The 20,000-nt window shown below is 37.3% G+C and overlaps 1 protein-coding gene across 1 annotated transcript in view; it reads right to left on the bottom strand.

Annotated features, from left to right (window-relative positions):
* Nucleotides 1–20,000, bottom strand: part of CFAP47 (cilia and flagella associated protein 47) — a 208,227-nt gene that overhangs the window by 145,058 nt on the left and 43,169 nt on the right. Inside the window, exons 22-24 of the mRNA XM_083362899.1 lie at nucleotides 14,962–15,130; nucleotides 10,660–10,760; nucleotides 5,739–5,898 (exon numbers count right to left, since the gene is read on the bottom strand). Coding sequence (XP_083219025.1) covers nucleotides 5,739–5,898; nucleotides 10,660–10,760; nucleotides 14,962–15,130 — 430 coding nt within the window. The remainder of the gene's footprint in view (nucleotides 1–5,738; nucleotides 5,899–10,659; nucleotides 10,761–14,961; nucleotides 15,131–20,000) is intronic.

Below are 20,000 nucleotides of genomic sequence, written 5' to 3'. Positions count from 1 at the left end.
ACAACAGACTATATAGCAGATGGTCATCTCCAGCAGCAGTTCCATAAATTTTAAGGTGGGTACATTTACAATCACACTCAAATAATAATCTGTTCCAATTGTACATGATCTGAAGACCATCAATAAATGACTCTAGATATGTAGACAGACTTTTAATGATTTGAGATTCAAGCAGACTTGAATAATTAAAGGTCAACACAAGGACCTTCAGTTGGATCAAAACAAAAGAGTAATGAATATACCACTTTAAAATTCTGTCAAGACACTTTCTAAGGTACTATTCTTGTTAAAATCTGATATTGTTTTGTACTACTGTACAAAATACATGGTGGTTACCAACTACTATTTCATATTCTATTACTGATGATTGCCATAAAAAACTTGGGTCTAATAATAAAACAATAAACTCTGGATAACTGTTACCACACTATTTCTATTCAGGAAAGCTAATTTATCAGCCTCCATGTACTCAAAATACTTGAACCTTCAAGGGTCAGAATTTCAATGCACACACATAAACTTTCCAAAAGGATCCAGCTACTTTAACATTTCAGGAAGGAAAAGGATAGGTCCAAGTTCTTCAGCTTCTTTCTAGGTGATGTGTTCTTAATAGTATCATCTCTCTGCATTAAATAAGGAAGAAGTGCTCAGTCTTGGCAAATGTTCTATCACATTCACCAAGTACTACAACTACTTGCTTGTGTACAAACAAGACTTCCAATATTATAAAAATAAAATTGCTGTCCATACATGCATAGGAAAAGTTAGTGAGCCTCCCCATGATGGGGCAACTTTAAATGGTTTATAAAGCAGCTCTTCTGAATGCTTTAACAGTCCATGTCTCTTCTTTTAGTTGACATTTTTATCCAATGGACTTGCTCTCTTTCCTGTTTTCTTCTCCTTGTAGAAATTTATTCTGTCAACTCCTTTGGTAATGACTTTTTGTTGTTGTTGTTGTTTTGTGTAATAAATCTTTTTGAAAAGCTGAAATATGGCCTCTCACTGCTGCAAACCTATTTTTTTCTTCAAGTACCATTACAAACTTGTATGCTGCAAATATATGCCAAATTGTTTTCAAGCAAGAACAAAAACATGCCAAAAGTACTGCAAGTCATTATTGCCTTGTCATGTCCATTTATGTTCACCTCTGCTTCTCGAGGCACCACAAATAGAAATTTTTTTATTTCTTGTTCCTATCCCAGGCTCTCATACTAGCCAAGCACATTGTTGACTTAGAAAAAAAAATGTTGAGAATCTCCTGTTTGAACTCCATCACCAAATTCTTGTTAGCTGTCCTTGTTTATTTGTTTAGTGAACTCCTTCCAAAAAACAAGCCTTTGCCTCTTATATGGAAATAATAATTCAATCAATCACACTGGATAAACAGCTATTCTTAGGACATACACTTAGGACATACACACAGTCTCAAAACATACAGTCTTACAAGTCATTCTCTCTATCTTGTGTTTTGATGATCTCCACTGCCAAATTCAAGTAACCTAATGTGCAACATCACATGAAATCTATCATTTAAAATGAAGTCTTTTGAATGGATTATATGTTTTCATGGAAATCGTTAATTTCTTGTTATGGAATAGAATAGAATAGAATAGAATAGAATAGAATAGAATAGAATAGAATAGAATAGAATAGAATAGAATAGAATAGAATAGAATAGAATAGAATAGAATAGAATAGAATAGAATAGAATAGAATAGAATCTGGAAGGGACCTTAGAGGTCTTCTAGTCCAGCCCCCTGCTCAAGCAGAAGAACCTATACTGTCTCAGACAGGTGACTGTCTAGCCTCTTCTTAAAAATCTCTAGTGATGGAGCACCCACAATTTCTGGGGGTAAGCTGTTTCACTGGTTGATTGTCCTCACTGTTAGGAAATTTCTCCTTAATTCCAGGTAGCTTCTCTCTTTGATCAGTTTCCAACCAGTTTCTCGTCCTTCCCTCTGGTGCTTGGATGAACAACCTGGCCCCCTCTGCCTTGTGACTACCCCTCAGATACTGGAATACTGCTATCATGTCTCCTCTATTTCTTCTTTTCTTTAGACTAGCCAAATCCAAGTCCCATAGCTGTTCTTCGTATGTTTTACTCTCTGATCATCTTAGTTGCTTTTCTGTATTTGTACCTTTGGTTTTTCCTGCCTAGATGTAAGACTTTGCTTTTCTCCACATTGAAACTCATTTTGTTGGATAAGGCCCATTGTTCAAGTTTGTCAAGATCTTTTTGGATCCTGAGTTTGTCTTCTGGGGTGTTGGCTATACCTGTCAGTTTGGTGTCATCTGCAAATTTAATGAGTTCCCCTTCAATTCCCACATCTACGTCATTTATAATTATTAAATTATCAAATTGCTAAATCATCAAAAAAAGAAATATATATTAACAGGCCCACAATTTTATATGTTACTTATATGTAAGGTGTAGGTCTATACATATGTTGTATAGTGTGTTTAAATGTGTGTTATGTATGCATACACTCTAAGCAAGCAACTAAATTTCATTTTTAATGTGTGCCATTGTGCCCACAGTAAAAAAAAAAGACAAGGGTTATCTATCTGTCTATTGATCTATCTATTTATCTGTCTATCTGTCTTATTACTAAAGTTGTCAAAATCCTCTGCTATGTTGTTCAGTACATAAAGAAATGAAAATTAAATCTCTCTGTAGAGTGGAAGGAGCAAGAGTTTAGTATAACTTTGCTGTAGATCTTTTTCTAGAGGAAGACAGTGCACATGTTTATGGCTATGCAGAATAATTACTGTATAGGAAAAGTCTGATAGTCTTCATCTTTAGAAAGAACCATAATGATTTACTAATTGAAAAGTTAAAAGGCTAACCTATAATGCATACTATGTGATTGTGCAGCTTTGCATGTTGTTTGAGATGATTTGAGACAAGGTATATCACCCCCTACAGTGGTAATTTTCAGTCACCTTCCAACTAAATGAAATAATTAATTTCTTTGAAACTTTTCAAACAAAAGCATCTTTTCTTTCAAATCATTAACAATAGAACCCCTGGGAAATATAAATATAAATATAAATATATATATGTGGATCCTTGGTTTTTTGGGTTTTTCCCCGCGTAGAACTAAAGGTGTAGGCGCAACGTTTCGACGGAATCCCATCCGTCATCATCAGGCTTTAGCTTCCTTCTTCTGGGAGAAGCATGTGGCTGTTTGTTCCTCTTTTTTAAACTGCCAGAGGGGGTGTGTTCTGTGGAGGTGTGCTCTGATTGGGTAGGGGACCAAGTGTGTTCTGATTGGGTGGGAGTGTGTTTTGAATGCTGGGTGTGTTCTGATTGGGTGGGGGGGTGTTCTGAGTGGATGGGCTGGTCTCAGCTGCCAGCTCCAGACCTGAGCTGGTGAGTTGTGCTGCTTTTGTTCGGCTTCGTGTTTGTGGTGGTGCCATGTTTTTATAGTGGGTGTCAGTTTGCTTATTGTGTGGTTTGGAGGGGTTTAAAGTGGCTGATGTTGCAGCTGTAGTTAGGTTTCTGTTTTGTGGTTGTGTGTCTTTATCGTTGTGGGTTCGGATTTGCTTTTTGAATGGTTGTGTGATGGTGATGTCATGTGATGTTATCATGAGTTTGGGTCTGGTATCATTCTTGGTGGTTGGGCCTCGTCTGTCAATCAAGGCGGGTTTCCAAATGGCTGGTAGACGAGAGGTATCATCTCGTTTATTCATGCTGTGGGGGCGTTTTTCTATCTCAATGGCTTCCCTGATTATTCTGTTGTTAAAATGTTCAATTTTGGCGATAGTTTTGGTTTTTTTAAAATCAATTTCATGTCCCGTGGCTTCAAAGTGTTGGAACAGGGATGAAGTTTGTTCTCCCTTTCTGAGTGAGTTTTTGTGCTCTTCAATGCGTGCACTTATTCTTCTGTTGGTCTGTCCGATGTATGTGGTGGGGCAGGTGGTGCATGGGATTTCGTATACTCCTTGGTTTTCTAACCCAATTATGTCCTTGGGGTTTCTTAGGATGTTGGATATTTTTCTGTCTGTGTAGAATGCTGTTTTGATGTTGTGTTTTTGGAGGACCTTGCTGATTCTGTCTGTGGTCCCTTTTAAGTATGGGAGGAGGGCTTTGCCATTTTCTTGTTCTCTGTCTTGGGTTTTTGTGGGTGTCTCTCTTCGGATTAAGTTGGTAATCGTGTTTCTTTGGAATCCATTGGCTGTTAGTACATTAGTGAGAGTGTGTAGTTCGGTTTTTAGGTGTTGTTCGTCAGCTAGGTGTTTTGTTCTGGAGATGAGTGTCTTGGCTACGGAGTTGATCTGTGCTGGGTGGTGGTGTGAGAGTGCGTTCAGATAGCGGTTTGTGTGTGTTTTTTTATGGTAGATAGTGTGTCCTAGGGAGTCGTTCGATTTCTTGTAGACTAAGACATCAAGGAAGGGAAGTTGATTGTTAGCTTCTGTTTCCATAGTGAATTGTATTTTGGGGTGTAGGCTATTGAGGTGTATGAGGAAGTCATCCAGTTTTTCTTTGCTGTGTGGCCAGATTACGAAGGTGTCATCTACGTATCTGAGCCAGAGTTTGGGTTTGTGGTTGGATTTTTCTAGGGCGAGGGTTTCAAAGACACTTTTGTTAACTTCCCTTGCAGAAAAAAGCTAACAGAGTGAGAGAGACCTTGTGGCTTAGAGGCAAATAACACTGCCTCATATGCAATCAGCCCAGGTTCGAATCTCAGAAGGGTATAGCTGACTGAGGACGACTAAGGAGTCAGAAATGCATCTCAGTTTCCCTTTAATTCTTTGTTAGTAATTTACACAAATATATGAATTGTCCGGTGTGACTACTGCCTGTTCGATAGCCTTCAAGATAGGCTGAAAACAGGAAATAAAGATTTGCCCCATGTTTGGGGCCTAGCAAGGTAATCTAAATAGTTAACATTTGAAACATATCTTCCCTTGCAGAAAAAAGCTAACAGAGCGAGAGAGACCTTGTGGCTTAGAGGCAAATAACACTGCCTCATATGCAATCAGCCCAGGTTCGAATCTCAGAAGGGTATAGCTGACTGAGGACGACTAAGGAGTCAGAAATGCATCTCAGTTTCCCTTTAATTCTTTGTTAGTAATTTACACAAATATATGAATTGTCCGGTGTGACTACTGCCTGTTCGATAGCCTTCAAGATAGGCTGAAAACAGGAAATAAAGATTTGCCCCATGTTTGGGGCCTAGCAAGGTAATCTAAATAGTTAACATTTGAAACATATCTTCCCTTGCAGAAAAAAGCTAACAGAGCGAGAGAGACCTTGTGGCTTAGAGGCAAATAACACTGCCTCATATGCAATCAGCCCAGGTTCGAATCTCAGAAGGGTATAGCTGACTGAGGACGACTAAGGAGTCAGAAATGCATCTCAGTTTCCCTTTAATTCTTTGTTAGTAATTTACACAAATATATGAATTGTCCGGTGTGACTACTGCCTGTTCGATAGCCTTCAAGATAGGCTGAAAACAGGAAATAAAGATTTGCCCCATGTTTGGGGCCTAGCAAGGTAATCTAAATAGTTAACATTTGAAATATATATATATATATATATATATATATATATATATATACACATATACATACATATACATACATATACATACATATACATATACACATATATATATAAATAATTTCATAACTAACTTGTCAAATGTAGAAAAATGTAGAAAGTATCTATAAAGCATTTCAGATGTAGAATTGATTTAAACATATACAGAGTAGACAGGAAAACAAATTCTTACATGGGCAGAAGCATATGGTAACAACTGTATTTTGTCCCGGATAGAGAATTCCAGTATGTAAACTAAATTTGAAGATACCATCATCTACGTCTTTGCCTGCTGCATCAAGATCAAATCGCCAAGTAAGCTGTTTCTTTGAGAAGTTTTTCAAATACAGTTTCTGCAGAAAGAGATGAGGTAAGCCACATGATGTAAGATGGGCTACTTTATGAATAATTAATGACACCAAAAAGTCCTATCATCAAAAGATTTATGTGTATCCTCCAAATTTCAGGCATATTTTCTCCAAATTATGAGTGCTATTGAAAAATACCAGAGTTATAATATTGTGCAAAATAGTAGTGGGGTGTTCAGATTGCTAATTAAAATGAGTAATGTAAAAGTGACAAACGCAAAATATCTGTTTCTGCATGAATTTTGAGCTGTACGAACTAATTAATTTGATACGCATGTATCAAATTAGGGGGAAAAATGCTATGCTCAGAATCAAGGCTTTAGAAATCCAAACAAAAGTTATTTCAGACACATTTCTGATACAAAAGATACTTCAACTTTACTGAAAGAGCACTGATCAGGTCACTTTTGAAGCAATAATGCCCAAAGAGAAGGCCTTTCCTATCTCTATGGCAGTTGTGAGAATTGAATTGTTTCATTTTACTGTTGGATTTCCCCCAAGATGATGTGCTGAGTGAAGGGTAATCTGTTTCCCCTGTCGATAAACTGTTGATTTTGCCACCAAAGTGGGTTCTTTGACAGCTGGTTCCTAGATCTGAATGGCAGCTAAAAATGGGCCAAGATTTCGATGATGACGGCGGCAACAACAATAATAAATAATAATAAAATTGGAAGGGACCTTGGAGGTCATCTAGTCCAACCCCCTGCTCAGGCAGGAAATCCTATACCATTTCAGACAAATGGCTGTCAAGTCTCTTCTTAAAAACTCTAGTGTTGGAGCATTCACCACTTCTGGAGGCAGGTTGTTCCACTGATTAATTGTTCTAACTGTCAGGAAGTTTCTCCTTAGTTCTAGGTTGCTTCTCTCCTTGATTAGTTTCCATCCATTGCTTCTTGTCCTGCCTTCAGGTGCTTTGGAGAATAGCTTGACTCCCTCTTCTTTGTGGCAGCCCCTGAGATATTGGAACACTGCTATCATGTCCCCCCCTCACCCTTCTCTTCATTAAACTATAATACCCAATTCCAGCAACCGTTCCTTATATGTTTTAGCCTCCAGTCCCCTAATCATCTTTGTTGCTCTTCTCTGTTATCTACTTTCTAGAGTCTCAACATCTTCTAGATGCAGTATTCCAAGTGTGGCCTTACCAAGGCATTGAAAAGTGGTATTAACACTTCACGTGATCTTGATTCTATCCCTCTGTAAATGCAGCCTAGCACTGTGTTGGCTTTTTTTGGCAGCTACAGCACACTGCTGTCTCATATTTAAGTGACTATCCACTAGGACTCCAAGATCCCTCTCACAGTTACTACTATTGAGCAAGGTACCACCTATACTGTACCTGTGCCTTTGGTTTCCTTACCTAAATGTAGAACCTTATTTTTTTCACATCTGAATTTCATTTTGTTAGATAGCACCCAATGTTCAAGTTTATCAAAATGGATCAAGATGGATAAGGATCAAGACGATCCTCGGACAACTGTGGACCTTCCTGTGAAGAGGAATCTTGAGGATTCCAGTAGGAGCGGTGGAAAGTCAAATCTCCATCTTTCATCCCAGGTGTTTGATTTTTTTTTAGGCACACCTAAAATTTAATTGTACAGTTTGAATTTTCTTTATCTTGATTTTTATTTTATCAGTTAATTTACTGGTTGAAAACTGATTTATTCTAACCCCTTGCTGGATTTTAACATGAATTCTTTAATGTTTTTTCACTCTTTCACTCTGCTGTTCTGCATTACTATTGGCTTCTCTCTACAGAAGTTGATGGAGATTTTCTGGGTAGTGAAAGTTACCTGTGTAGCTTTTCATTTGCATCAGATTTTCACTATACAGATTTTGTGTTTTCTTAATTTTAAAAAAGCTCTGGTCTTAATTTTTTAATGTTTGATGAAAATTTTCTTTAATAGACCCAACATAATATATATAAAAATAAAATAAAAAAATAAAAAATTAGATAGAGATCTCCTCATCTGAAATATTGGTTTATATATTTTCCTTGTTAATAAGAATGAGAAAGTTTATAACTATTTATAGACCCATTAGGTATGGTGAGAATTTATCAGGGGTTTTTTTTTTCAGCATCCAGCCAGGGTGAATTTTTTATGTTTAATGTTGGATGTTTGGGTAATTTTTTCTTTTGTTGTTGTTGTTATTGCTGGAAGTATGTTTTTTCTGTTTTGTATTTCTGTTCTGTATTTTATTCCTATTCTTTTTTTCCATCTTTATTTTGAGAAATATTATCTCAACATTCTCTATGGTTACTTTGTTACGGTATATCTTACTCCCATCTTTGAAAGGAACCTTTTATGTCTATTTATGAATGCCCAGTTAAAAGGACTATATTAAAAATGACTATGTGAAAACTAAGGGAATCAGAGAGGGAATCTTTAGTGATGCAACCTGAACTATTTACAAACAACTTGTTATTTGTTACTTTTCACTACCCAACCACCATATTGCTTCACAAATACATGTATATGTAAATACTGAAAAACCAATAAAACTTGAATTTAAAAAAAGGCAGTGTACCAACTTAAAGATAAAGCCCTCTGGGAAGCCTTCAGGGTAACAAATTGCTCTTTAACCTATAAGTTCAAATTGAAAACTTTGGTAAAAAGTTTGATAACATAACAATAGTTTTAAATCTATCTAAAGAGGATATTCAGACACAATCAACTATATCCCAACCAAGCTCACAAGTGGATGGATTGGAATCTAAACTGCTGTTGGCAGATTTAAAGAAGAAGCTTGGTCTGGAAACTGTAGGTTTGCTGGAGAAGGCTGAAGGGGATATGGCTTCTACAGATTCTACAGACACTTGATTTCCTTATTGGTAGGTCCCAGGTTTTCTGAGTTGGAAAGAAAGTTTCCAATTCCATCTCCTTGAGTACAGGTTCTCCACAGGGCTGTGTCCCTTGATGACCCACGACTGGTGTGCCAAATCTGCTATGAAACATATTGCGAATTATGCAGATGACACGGCAGTGGTGAGTCTTATCTGGGATGACAATGAAGATGCTTATAGGGAAGAGGTGAATATAAAAGTAACCTGGTTCTAAATGTTGATAAAACAAAGGAGATCATTGTAGATTTTAGAAAGAGCCGGCATAGTTATACTCCACTCAGTATCAAAAATGCAGCTGTAAAGGTGGTCAACAGTATTAAGTATCTGGGGGTGCAGATAACTAACAATATGAATTGGTCTCTCCACATGTCATCCTTAGTGAAGCATGCAAATCAGCATCTGCATTTCCTGCGTCGGATGAGGAGAGCACATCTTTCTTCTAGCCACTTTTTACAGAGGCATGATTGAGAGCATTTTAACAATGCTCCCTATGCCATCTGTCTGATAAACTCGCAAGATTCGTTTTTCTCACCATGCACATGTATACATAACCCAAACTAGACTGTTGTTTCTCTGTGTCATATAATATACGTAGGTATTTGCATAATTCTGTATTTATTTATTTTTGTCATATTTATGTAGGAGGTGGTTTGGGGGCAGGAGATAGAAAGTCCATACCAATAATGGTAAGAATTTTGTATGCAACAAAATTTCATTTTAATGTATGCCAATTGGTGTACATTCAGTGACAATAAAGTTATTATTCTATTCTAGAATTGGAGTTAACAGAATTGAGTGATGAACTGGACTTTCTAAAGAAGATTGATGGTCACTGGGGAATGGACTTACTATATCTAAACGGGAAAATAATTTCAATTGGACTTTTTTGAGAAAATGGATCAACAACAGAGGTTTATGATTTAGAGAGAAAAGATACAATTGTTGGAAAAGTTCTCAACCAAAATCTTAAGGAAAAATTTTATTATTAAAAATCAAATAAGGATCTTTGATCCCAGACAGATCAGAGACAATGACTGCAATGATTTATGATAGTTAAGAAGCTGCTGCAGACTTTCTACAAGTTAAATACAATAACAGATTGTTAACAGATGGCTCTGAATTTTAACTTTGCCATTTGTTCCCATTAACTACTTTGCCTTTTAAAAAAACTTTTGTCTTTTCTTTTTTAATGTACATTTTTTATTTCCTATCTAATATTTTGTCCATCCTTGTTTGTTTTTATAACATTTCTTTCTCTCTCTTTCTCTGTCTTCTTTGAGTTTTTATTTTACCTTAATTTTCTAAATAAAATAAAATTTTATTCAAGGGAAAAAAACAGATGTAAATGCAATAAATACACATTTTTCCTGGGGGAAAATGACCGCTATCCGGCATTAACTTGAAATAATCCTAAACTGTGCTTAATAGAAAAAAAGAGAGAGAAAGGTAATAAAACTTTTCTCCTATCTTTGGCCACATCAGAGGACTGAACCTAAGGCATGACTTAAGGTTTATAAATTTGATTAGTAGCTTAGTCTTATGTTTCAGTGAGGTCTTTAGGTTTCAATTTTAAAACTGCAAGTAGATTTCTTGGTTTTTAATCCTGTACTCTATATTCTGTAAGATATATTTGATTTATTTTAGATATAAAAAAGCACTATAATTTTTAGTGTATATATGCATCTGTGTATGATTATGTGTGGTATGTTTTTATTCTGCCATCATACAGGAAATCAAAAGCAGATATAGAATCTAAAAGAAAATGTACAGAAATAGTGTGAGCAAAAATTACCAGCATTTGAATTATTAATTCTTGTTTGAAAACACTACATAAACAGAATTTCAGAACAACAGTGTGGCACAATTAGAAGTATCCACACTTCCCTATAATATGTACCAACCTTTATATTACTGCTGTCGCTTATAACACCCATGTTGATACATTTTACACTATGTTGAAAGGTGAGCTCTAAAGGATAAATATGCAGTGGCGGCTGTAACACTGTAGAAACAAACAAACATAGACAATTATTTTAACTTCAAGAACAAACTATACATGGAATAAATCTGGATAAAATCAGTAATTTTGACTAGAATTGGAAAATCTTCAAATCAAACAAGACTCAATAAAGAATCCAGATTTCCAAAGTTTGGTTGATTTGAAATGGCAAGAAATACACTCAGTACATGAACAAAACTGGATCTGTCTTTTCTCAGCTTACTATACAGAGAAAACTTCAGGGTACCCTGATGGGGAGATAAAACTGAAGCTCTATCCAGACCTGTATAGGTTTGCCAAATTAAGTTAGCACCTACATCAAGTAGGTGTTCTTTATGTAAAGTCTATGAAGAGATTTTAGGAGGATGGATGGAAAAAAATTAAAACTTTATTTTCATCAACTAATAATTGAAATTTAGCTTTTCATTCAATAATGTATATATAGGCAAGAAAGTAATTTATGACATCTAGATTCCAAAATTATTTGCTAACTTGTAAATCTCAATATCTAAAATTATTATGCCCCAACAAAGGGTATTCTTTTGTTATTGATTTATGGATTAATAATCATATATATTACTGTACTACCGTTATGTATTTTTAACAAAACTATGTTTGAGTACAATTGGTTTCCCTTGTAATGCAGTCTGTACTTATGTATTTGATTTTATGCACTTAAATACATATTTCTAAGAAGGTTCTTAGATTCTCAAAATCGTAACAAGATTAAATAAATCCCAATTTAAAGCATCCATACCTATTTTTGTTGTAAAGAGCAACTCACAAATTCTCCAAAAAGCAGGCTGTTAAATTTGGAACTCATACTCCTGATAATGTCACTATGTCCATTCAGACTTTGAGGCCCAAATATTTTTGGTACAGGCTAAAATGTTTGATTACTTTGTTATAGTACAGTGATGGCGAACCTTTTAGAGACTGAGTGCCCAAACTGCAACCCAAAACCCACTTATTTATCACTGGGTGCCAGGTAGGCGTAGCTTACTGGGTGGGCATGGCTGTGGTGGTCATGGCAGATTGGGTGGGTGTGGTGAAGGTGGGCGTGGTCACCTCAATGTTGCTCGTGGGGAGGGACACCTGTGGGGGGTGGGAAAGGATGGAGAAGATCCAGGGGGTCTCTGGCCGTTGGGGCGGTAGGCAGGAGGCTTGTCTTGCGGGGTAAGGTGAGGCAGGGCAGGGGTGCCATTGCCATGGGGCAAGACAAGGGCTGGGGTGGCTGCTGCCTGACACCATTGGCCCTTGCACACAGAAGCCAGCAAGCGCATGGGGACCAACGGTCTCCGTCAGTAGCTACAGCCTGCCGGCCCCTCAACCAGCACACTCTGGGGCTCTGCAGCCCATCTCCAGCAGTTCAAAGAAGTCACCTCTGAGCTGGATGGCCAGCCGACAGCTGAGGAGGCGATGCAGTGGGTCGTGCCTGGGAAAAGGAGAGCATGCGAAGAAAGGAGGGATGGGGTGGGGGGGATGGAAACCAGCCATGCTGGGATGCATCCAGCCACGTGGGACCTCAGCAAGTTAGCAGGCAGCTGGTTGAAGAGGGACAGTTGCCAACTCCGAGGCATGGCGCGGGTGCCCACAGAGAGGGCTCTGAGTGCCGCCTCTGGCACCCGTGCCATAGGTTTGCCACCACTGTTATAGTACATTGATTTCCTCTAAACTACAAAATCCTGAAGATCTTGGTAGCAGGTAGGGGAGGCAATGGATGGATCAGGAATATGGTCAATGCCTCATTGTGGAAAAGGATGGTGCTCTCTGACCTGAAAGAGGCAATGGTATATACTCCATCATGAAGAAGACATCCAGTGTCCAATCACTTGCAAACCACCCTATAGAATGAAGTTTATCTGGATATTTTTCATCCAGAATTCAGGCCTAGGCATGAAACAGAAACCATACTGGTTATAATGTTGGGTGAGATCCTGTGTGAGAATATGGATGCGTACCTCTTTACCTTTTTAGATCTCTCAGCAATGGTTGATTTCATTGTATCTCTATAGGGCACTACAGAATTTCAGAGTGATTCTGCTCCTTCCTAACTATTCCTTTCTCTTCTAATATTCAGGATGGTTTTTTAAGTACATCTTTTTTTGGTAATATATTTTATTGATTTTTTAATTTTTAAGTATATCTTTGAGGACTGAGGTAAGAATGGAAGTTTTATGTGCAGTGGGATAAAACTGTCTGCTTTGGTATTAAAAGATGCATTGTTTTTAGAACAATAATAGCATTATGTTGAATTTATATTTAGTTGTATTTATTATTACTATTATTGATACATTTGATCATTTTGCTAATGTTTTATGTATATATTTGCATTAAGTTGCATAGAGTCTCATGTCTAAAGCAGCATAGAAGCATGCAAAATAAATAAATAAATATAAAAAAAAGGAATGAATACTCATTCTGACTTACAAAGCTCAACAAAATTTGGTACTCCAGTAGCTACAGGACAGTTGTTTTCAAAGAGGTCTTATCTGTTTAATGTATTCATCCTAAATAAATATACTAATAGTTCCTCTACCATCATAAATTCAGGAGACAGAAAGGAATGACTGCTTTGGGATAACAATGCCCACCCTCTAGACCAGACATGTCAAACTCGCGACATCACGTGACGTCGCACGATGTATCGGAACTTTTTCCCCATTGCCGGCAATGGGGTGGGCACGGTTTCTTCGTGACGCGTCTGGCTCGTGGGCCAGCAATTTGACACCCATGCTTTAGACCAAGGTCATCAAACTTGCAACGTCACGTGACATGTCGCAACGTATCGTGACTTTTTTTCCATTGTCAGCAATGGGGTGGGTGCAGTTTTGCCACAACGCATCCAGCCCATGGGCTGGCAGTTTGACGCCCCTGCTCTAGACCATCCTCCCACTGCAGACCAGGAGGGTATTTGTGAACTTCAGGAAGGCTGGAAAAACAGAGTGTTGGGAGGGGGGGGGGTTGATTATTGGTCACAGCATGTCTGTATCATTATTGGCTTTATTGTATTATGGAACATGTGATCTTCAAAACTACTATTTAGGGTATGTTACTTGGTTTATTGATTTATTACTGTATGTCATTTTTATTATACTGTACACAATCATAGGTCCTTGTGAAATGTAGTAGCATATGATACAGAAAATAAAAAGATCTGAGTAGATATCTCAGGAATACCTCTGTTAGAGTGGTAAAGGTAGAACCACTACAAGGTATTCCTCCTCTAAGCTCCATGAAAGTATTGTATAAAAGTCAATGATCACTTAAAAGACCCCTAAATATCAACTGGGTCACACTTCTCTTGTTTTTGTCTATCAGGTCAGATCATTCATCTGGTAATCAAGAACATCTCAAGTCTGAATCCACACAGAAAGTATCTAGATAATATAGAAATTTTCACTCAGGCCCTGGCTATCTCCTGTCTGAACTACTGCAATGAGGTTCATATGGGACTGCCCTTGAAAAGTATCAAGAAACTTCAGCTAGTGCAGAATGCAGCCACAGGAACAATTCTAGATGCCCTCAAAAGGGTGCATGTAACACTTTTGCTCTGAGAACTACATTGGCTAGCTTGATTCCGGGTCCAATTCAAGATATTGGTTGTGATCTATAAAGCCCTACATGGTATGTGCTCAGGCTACCTTTGGAAACATCTTCATCCCACTACATTGGCCCATTCCACCCAGTCAGGCAAGGAAGATATGTTGCAGATACCATCAGCTAAAGAATTTTGACTGGTGATGTCTAGAAAGAGAGACTTCTTAGCTGTCACCCTCAACCCTATGTAAGGCGCACCCTCCACTCTCCTGGCCTTCTGAAAAAGAGTTAAAACAAGGCTCTGTGGCCTCATCTGGGAAGCCAAGAGGACCACACAGGTTGGATTGAGCTCTGAGAGCCCTCTCTTCACCTTTTTAACTAATTTTTAACAAGGTGCAATCATCCTTGCCTCCTTTTAAATTCTATTTTTTTATTTTTATTTTTTAAATTCTTATATACTATTTTTATATTTTACTGTACATCACCCAGAGCCCCTCTCTGAGGGGGATGGGCAATTCAAAAATGTGAATAAATAAATTCCTAAAAAATATTTTATTTTAGACATCTGTTCTTGTCAGCTGATTTGTCCATTTTTTCACATTTTAAAATTATTAAAGGATGTTCTGTATATACACATCTATATTTACCTCTGAGGCTTACATACCAGTTGCTTGAACTTTGCATTCTTGAATAGGTATAGTCAATGACTGAGGTCGAGGAACAACCATATGCTTTGCTGAACTAGCAGAACTTAACTTTTTTGAAGTATTTGTGGAACACTGAGCTTCATCAGCATTAATTTTTATTGGAAGTGTAAAGTCATAGGCTGCCACCTAGAGGATGAATATAAATTTATAATTTTCTTATTGCTAACAATACAAATGTTTCAATACCAGAAACCAACAAAGTTTGTATTCAGGCAGTAGTCAATTCATATTCCCAAAATACTGTGAAAGAAAAGTCATTCCATAAAGAAATGAAATTAAGGTTAAAAAGATTGTAAATGGAAATACAGTTCTAAAAATAAGGGGGGGAATATTGTTTGGTGAAAAACTAAATCTGTGGCCTTTATTCCGCTAAATATTCAAAGAAATTCTTGCAACCTGATCTATATAGATGATTTTAAGAGGAAGTACTATGAAAATTATCTCAAAAGCAAGTGAATAGTATAAAAGATTATGCACTCAGAAGTTAAAGTTAATAGCACTTTAAATAGGACTTGGAAGTTTATCAGCGAGTACTGCAAAAGAAGTAGATCCACTGGGACTGCCACATTCTGCCCAAAGTGTTAGTTTTCAAACAAATATTTGAGGACAGCCCTCAGAAAGTATGTTGCATTTTACCGTTGTTGCGTTTCTAGAAGTTTAGGCTTTATTCTTTTTAAGAAGTTAATTTTCTAAAATTTTATTCTTTTGAATCTGAAATAACGTTTCAAGGTTGAATCTCAGTAGAGGAAAGAAGACAATGCATCAAATGCAGCTGAAACGCCACATTCCTAACCTCTGTTTTTTAACAATAGCATCTGACTGAGTATATTGAAAATATAAAACTGCTCTTATATTAAAGAAGGACAACCTATCTGCATTCAGTTGCAATTTGTTCATTGTCTTCCACCTATCCCTGCTTCCAGAAGCGAGTTACAAATAGTAATAGCAGGGCCAATAAAGAAGTACAGGTTAAATACCAGTAGTACTGTGGTGTTATGTTGTACTAATTATTTGTTCTGTATTGAATTTATTTGTACACTGATGATACCAAACCTACAGCTTCAGACAATTTATCTTTATATAGATGAATATGCATCCTAATATGGCAGATATAGCATTTTGAACATGGTTGAACATGGAGTTTTACAGGGACAATTTTCTTAGAACTGTTTTCTACAAAAAACAAGGTGGAGTGAAACCAGTTCAAAGCAATAGTAGAACTGAGATAATGAAACAAGAAATGTGGCTTAGCAAAATGTCAAAAGCTACTATATAGGAAAACATTCTATTTATCTCCAGGGATAATTTGCATAAAAATTAAAGCAGACTCATTTGACATAAACAATCAAATTTAAAAGGAGAAAAAATAGATGCTTCACACATAAAAATATTTTATCAGCCAAAAATAGAAAAAAAAACTAAACAGTGCCCCATTACTGCACTCACCAATAAAAGAAATTTAATTTTTCTTTTTGAAAAAAAACAGCCCTCTCTCACTCTCTCTCCCCAATGATTCATTAATTACCAGAATTATTTGTATCAATTATAACAAATGTCCAAACGGCCTATAGTGGGTTTGATGTATAATAATGATAGGAAGAAAATCAAAACCATTTGCTGGGATAATTATCAGTGAGCACCCAATCATCTTTTAAGTGTCTAAGACTATAATGACTTGAAAGTTCAAGTCATTTTAAAATCAAATTGTATAAATAATAGAATCTAAACAAATCACTATTGCAGAATCTTTACGTAAAGCAAAAAAGGATAAAAAATAACACTTAGAAAATGGAATGTAATTTTGATGTGCAGCTGTTTTAGTTAAATGTGCTTTTGCTAAGAGTGAAGAACTAAAATATCAGTGCAGATTTAAATAACACCATTAAGAAAATAAGAGCTGCATGCCACCTTTTTTTTCTTTAATGGAATTATCTGTCTTCAGCAGGTAGTTTAAATAATGATATATTATAACTATACTTGCCTTTCTAGTTAAAAGTTACAGATTGCACTTTAGCTGTAAATAAACCATTCCTTAAAGCAAAATTGTTAAGCCTTTGTATTCAGGAGTGAACATAGGTGTCAGGCTTCATCAAGTCCAATCCTGGAATTAGATGACTCACAAGCAGGACAGATACAAGGGTATAACTCTCAATCAAATCATTTTTTTAAGACACCAGATGTCTGTTCTGTACCAGCCTACTACCGGCCCTGCAGAAAAAGCAGGGACAACCTCTTTACAAACGGCAAGAGGCTGGAACTAAGCCTGCCAAATTTATTAACATAAAAAAAAGCAAAGAGAGCAAAGAGAGCAAACACGAACCATGAAACAGGAGCTATTCAAACGGTTGCCTTCAGCAAACCAGCCCTCCCACACATTCCCCTTTTAAACAGTTCAGGGCGTGGCTTCTCTCTGCCTCCTTCCGAGGTGCCCCATTGCCTTCCTCTGTTTACTCCTGATTGACTGCCTCCTGCGTCGGGCGTCCTTGAATGGGGCCAGCTGTGGGTCATCTTCATCCATGCTGTCAGGCTCACACAGCTGGGTCTGTGTCGTGACCAGATGGGAGGGGCCTGGCTGAGGGCTCTGCGGAGCCTCAATACTATCCTCAGCAAGGTCTCCAACATCCCCCTCCTCCTCCTCTGAATCGTCCGACCCAACTGCCGAACCCACAGGCTGACCCTGAATCACAACAATGTCAAACAAAGCAGATTCAAGGCTCTTCATTTCAGATCTTGCTCAATCTAACCCTCACACAAGAACCACGAGAGTTATTAGTCATCACCATCCCAACACTAGCCACTTTCGTTCTGAGATTAACTATATACCATCACCCCCTGATTGAATGCCCAACCAGAAGGGCAATAGGTCAGGAGGCTATGAAGGGCTGCATTATTTTAACCAACTAGCAATTAAGTAATTAATGTAACAAATAACAATTCTCAGACTTGCTTATTTTACTCATGATGAAAGTTAGTGCTTCAGATCTCCACCACCATAACCAAAATTCATCTTCCTGAGGATCATTAGAATGAGGCATTGAGAAAAATGGTGGCAGCAGGGAGGGAGGTGAAGTGACCTCACACCTCAAGTTATCTATCCACTTCAGCTTTTATCAATACCTTGAGGACTGTTACTACTGGCAAAATAAAATCAGATAGAGTTATTTCTATCATCCTAGAAAAATCAGTTCTCATTTAGGAATATCCATCAAAGAATGAGAAAAGAGGGGAGAGGAAACAAGACAGTCTTCCTTAAGAATGAAAAATGACTGAGAAAATTCATAGGTGATTGCTCTAAAAGGCTGCTGTTATAATTGATTCTAACTTTAAAAAATGGCAAGAGTACAATGTATTTTCTAAGAAACAATAATTCCACGACTCTGAGACTTCCAGTCTTGCATTGTAGCACCGCAGCCAAGGGATTGCGGGGCTCCGCACCCCACGGCTGGTTTCGCCCTGCCAGGGGACCCTAAATGGGTCGCCCTGGAGAGGCAACGAAGGAGAATTCCCCCGCTGATTGCATAACAATGGCGGTTGTTCTGTTTGATCTGGGGGAAACCCTCCAACCCGACAGGAGAAAGGCTATCCACATCTCGCTGATTAGCCCAAGCTACTGGCACCCTAAGTCCAAAAGCACTAACCAGAACAATTGTGAACAGCGTACTTGGAATTGGGTGAGAATATCGATCTTCTCCCTCCTATTTTGTAACTGATTTCCTGGAAAAGATCCCCAAGCAGCAAAAAATCTTCCAAAAGTTAGAAGGGAGGGGAACTACATCCCCACCCTTCCATAGACAAAAGCAGCGAATTAATGTTTCTGGGGGACAGAAATATATTGAAGTTAATAATACTACAGTCTGGATAAATCTGAAAATTATGAAAACTGTTACAAGATTCCATATCTGAAAAAGTATTGATGAAATTATAAGAAAATAATTATCTGTCTTAAAAGTTGGAAAATGAATAGCTACTGACATCTAGTGAAGGATTAGAGCATAAAACTACAGCTGCATTGTCTCAGAAATTGGCAAGACACCCAGAAATAGAGAAAAACTCAAGAGACTTTTAGCCAGATAAAAAACAGCTGGGAACAGAGGAAAGAAAATATATTGGGCCATCTACTACAGAGTGAAAACCACATTTGTTTTAAAAACTGTTGACCTGGGATTATACTTACTAAACTGTGATTTCTAAGCTCAAGAATTATTTACAGAGAAAGAAAAACCTCAACTTTTGGCTAATCTTCTAGGGGGAATTTACTGGAAAGCTGTTAGGTGGCTAAACATTCTGAGCTGGAATTTTGGCTGGATGATAATCTTAAGACCACTGAAGAGAAGAACTATTATAAAACACTGCTTTCAATGGTGCTTTGACAATTGGAAATGCACTGGATTACAAAAACCATATATAAAGGTAAGAACTATATAAGATTTGGTTGTTTGGATTTTAAGATTGGATGGTTTGATGAGGCTAATCATAGAGACTATGGTACCGATGAAAGACTATATGGAGGGGGAGAGACAAAATAGATGTTGCATACCTATCTAAGTGACAGGAAATCACACCTAATATTCTCTTCTGAAGGCCCCAACCTGGAACATCAGAGATCTGCAAGAACAACACTCCAAGACAAGGCAAATACTTTCCAGGAGGAAATGCATGCAATGGTGCGACAGATTCAAATGACAATTGTTACAAACCATGCTGAGATTAAAAACAACTTTGATGACATAAATGAGCACATCTTCAACCTAAACTTACCATTAAAAAACTCTCAGAAAACAACGATAAAGAATGAACAAACAAATCAGATAAAAGAACATAAACCAGAGGAAAGTGACCCAAATAGGGAAGCTACAAATGAAGAGAACTACAGCTTAATACAAACAAAAGAAAATCTGCAAGATTTTGCCACAACAATGAAAATGGAAAAGATATTTTATCTTTCAGGACTTCAAAACAAATTTGAGGATAAGAAAATTTGAGGATAACAAAATGG

Source organism: Vipera ursinii (assembly GCF_947247035.1).
Source record: "Vipera ursinii genome assembly, chromosome: 4".
Taxonomy (NCBI): Eukaryota; Metazoa; Chordata; class Lepidosauria; order Squamata; family Viperidae; genus Vipera; species Vipera ursinii.
The sequence above is the reverse complement of the archived record's forward strand: the minus strand, read 5'-3'. Positions and strand labels throughout refer to the sequence as shown.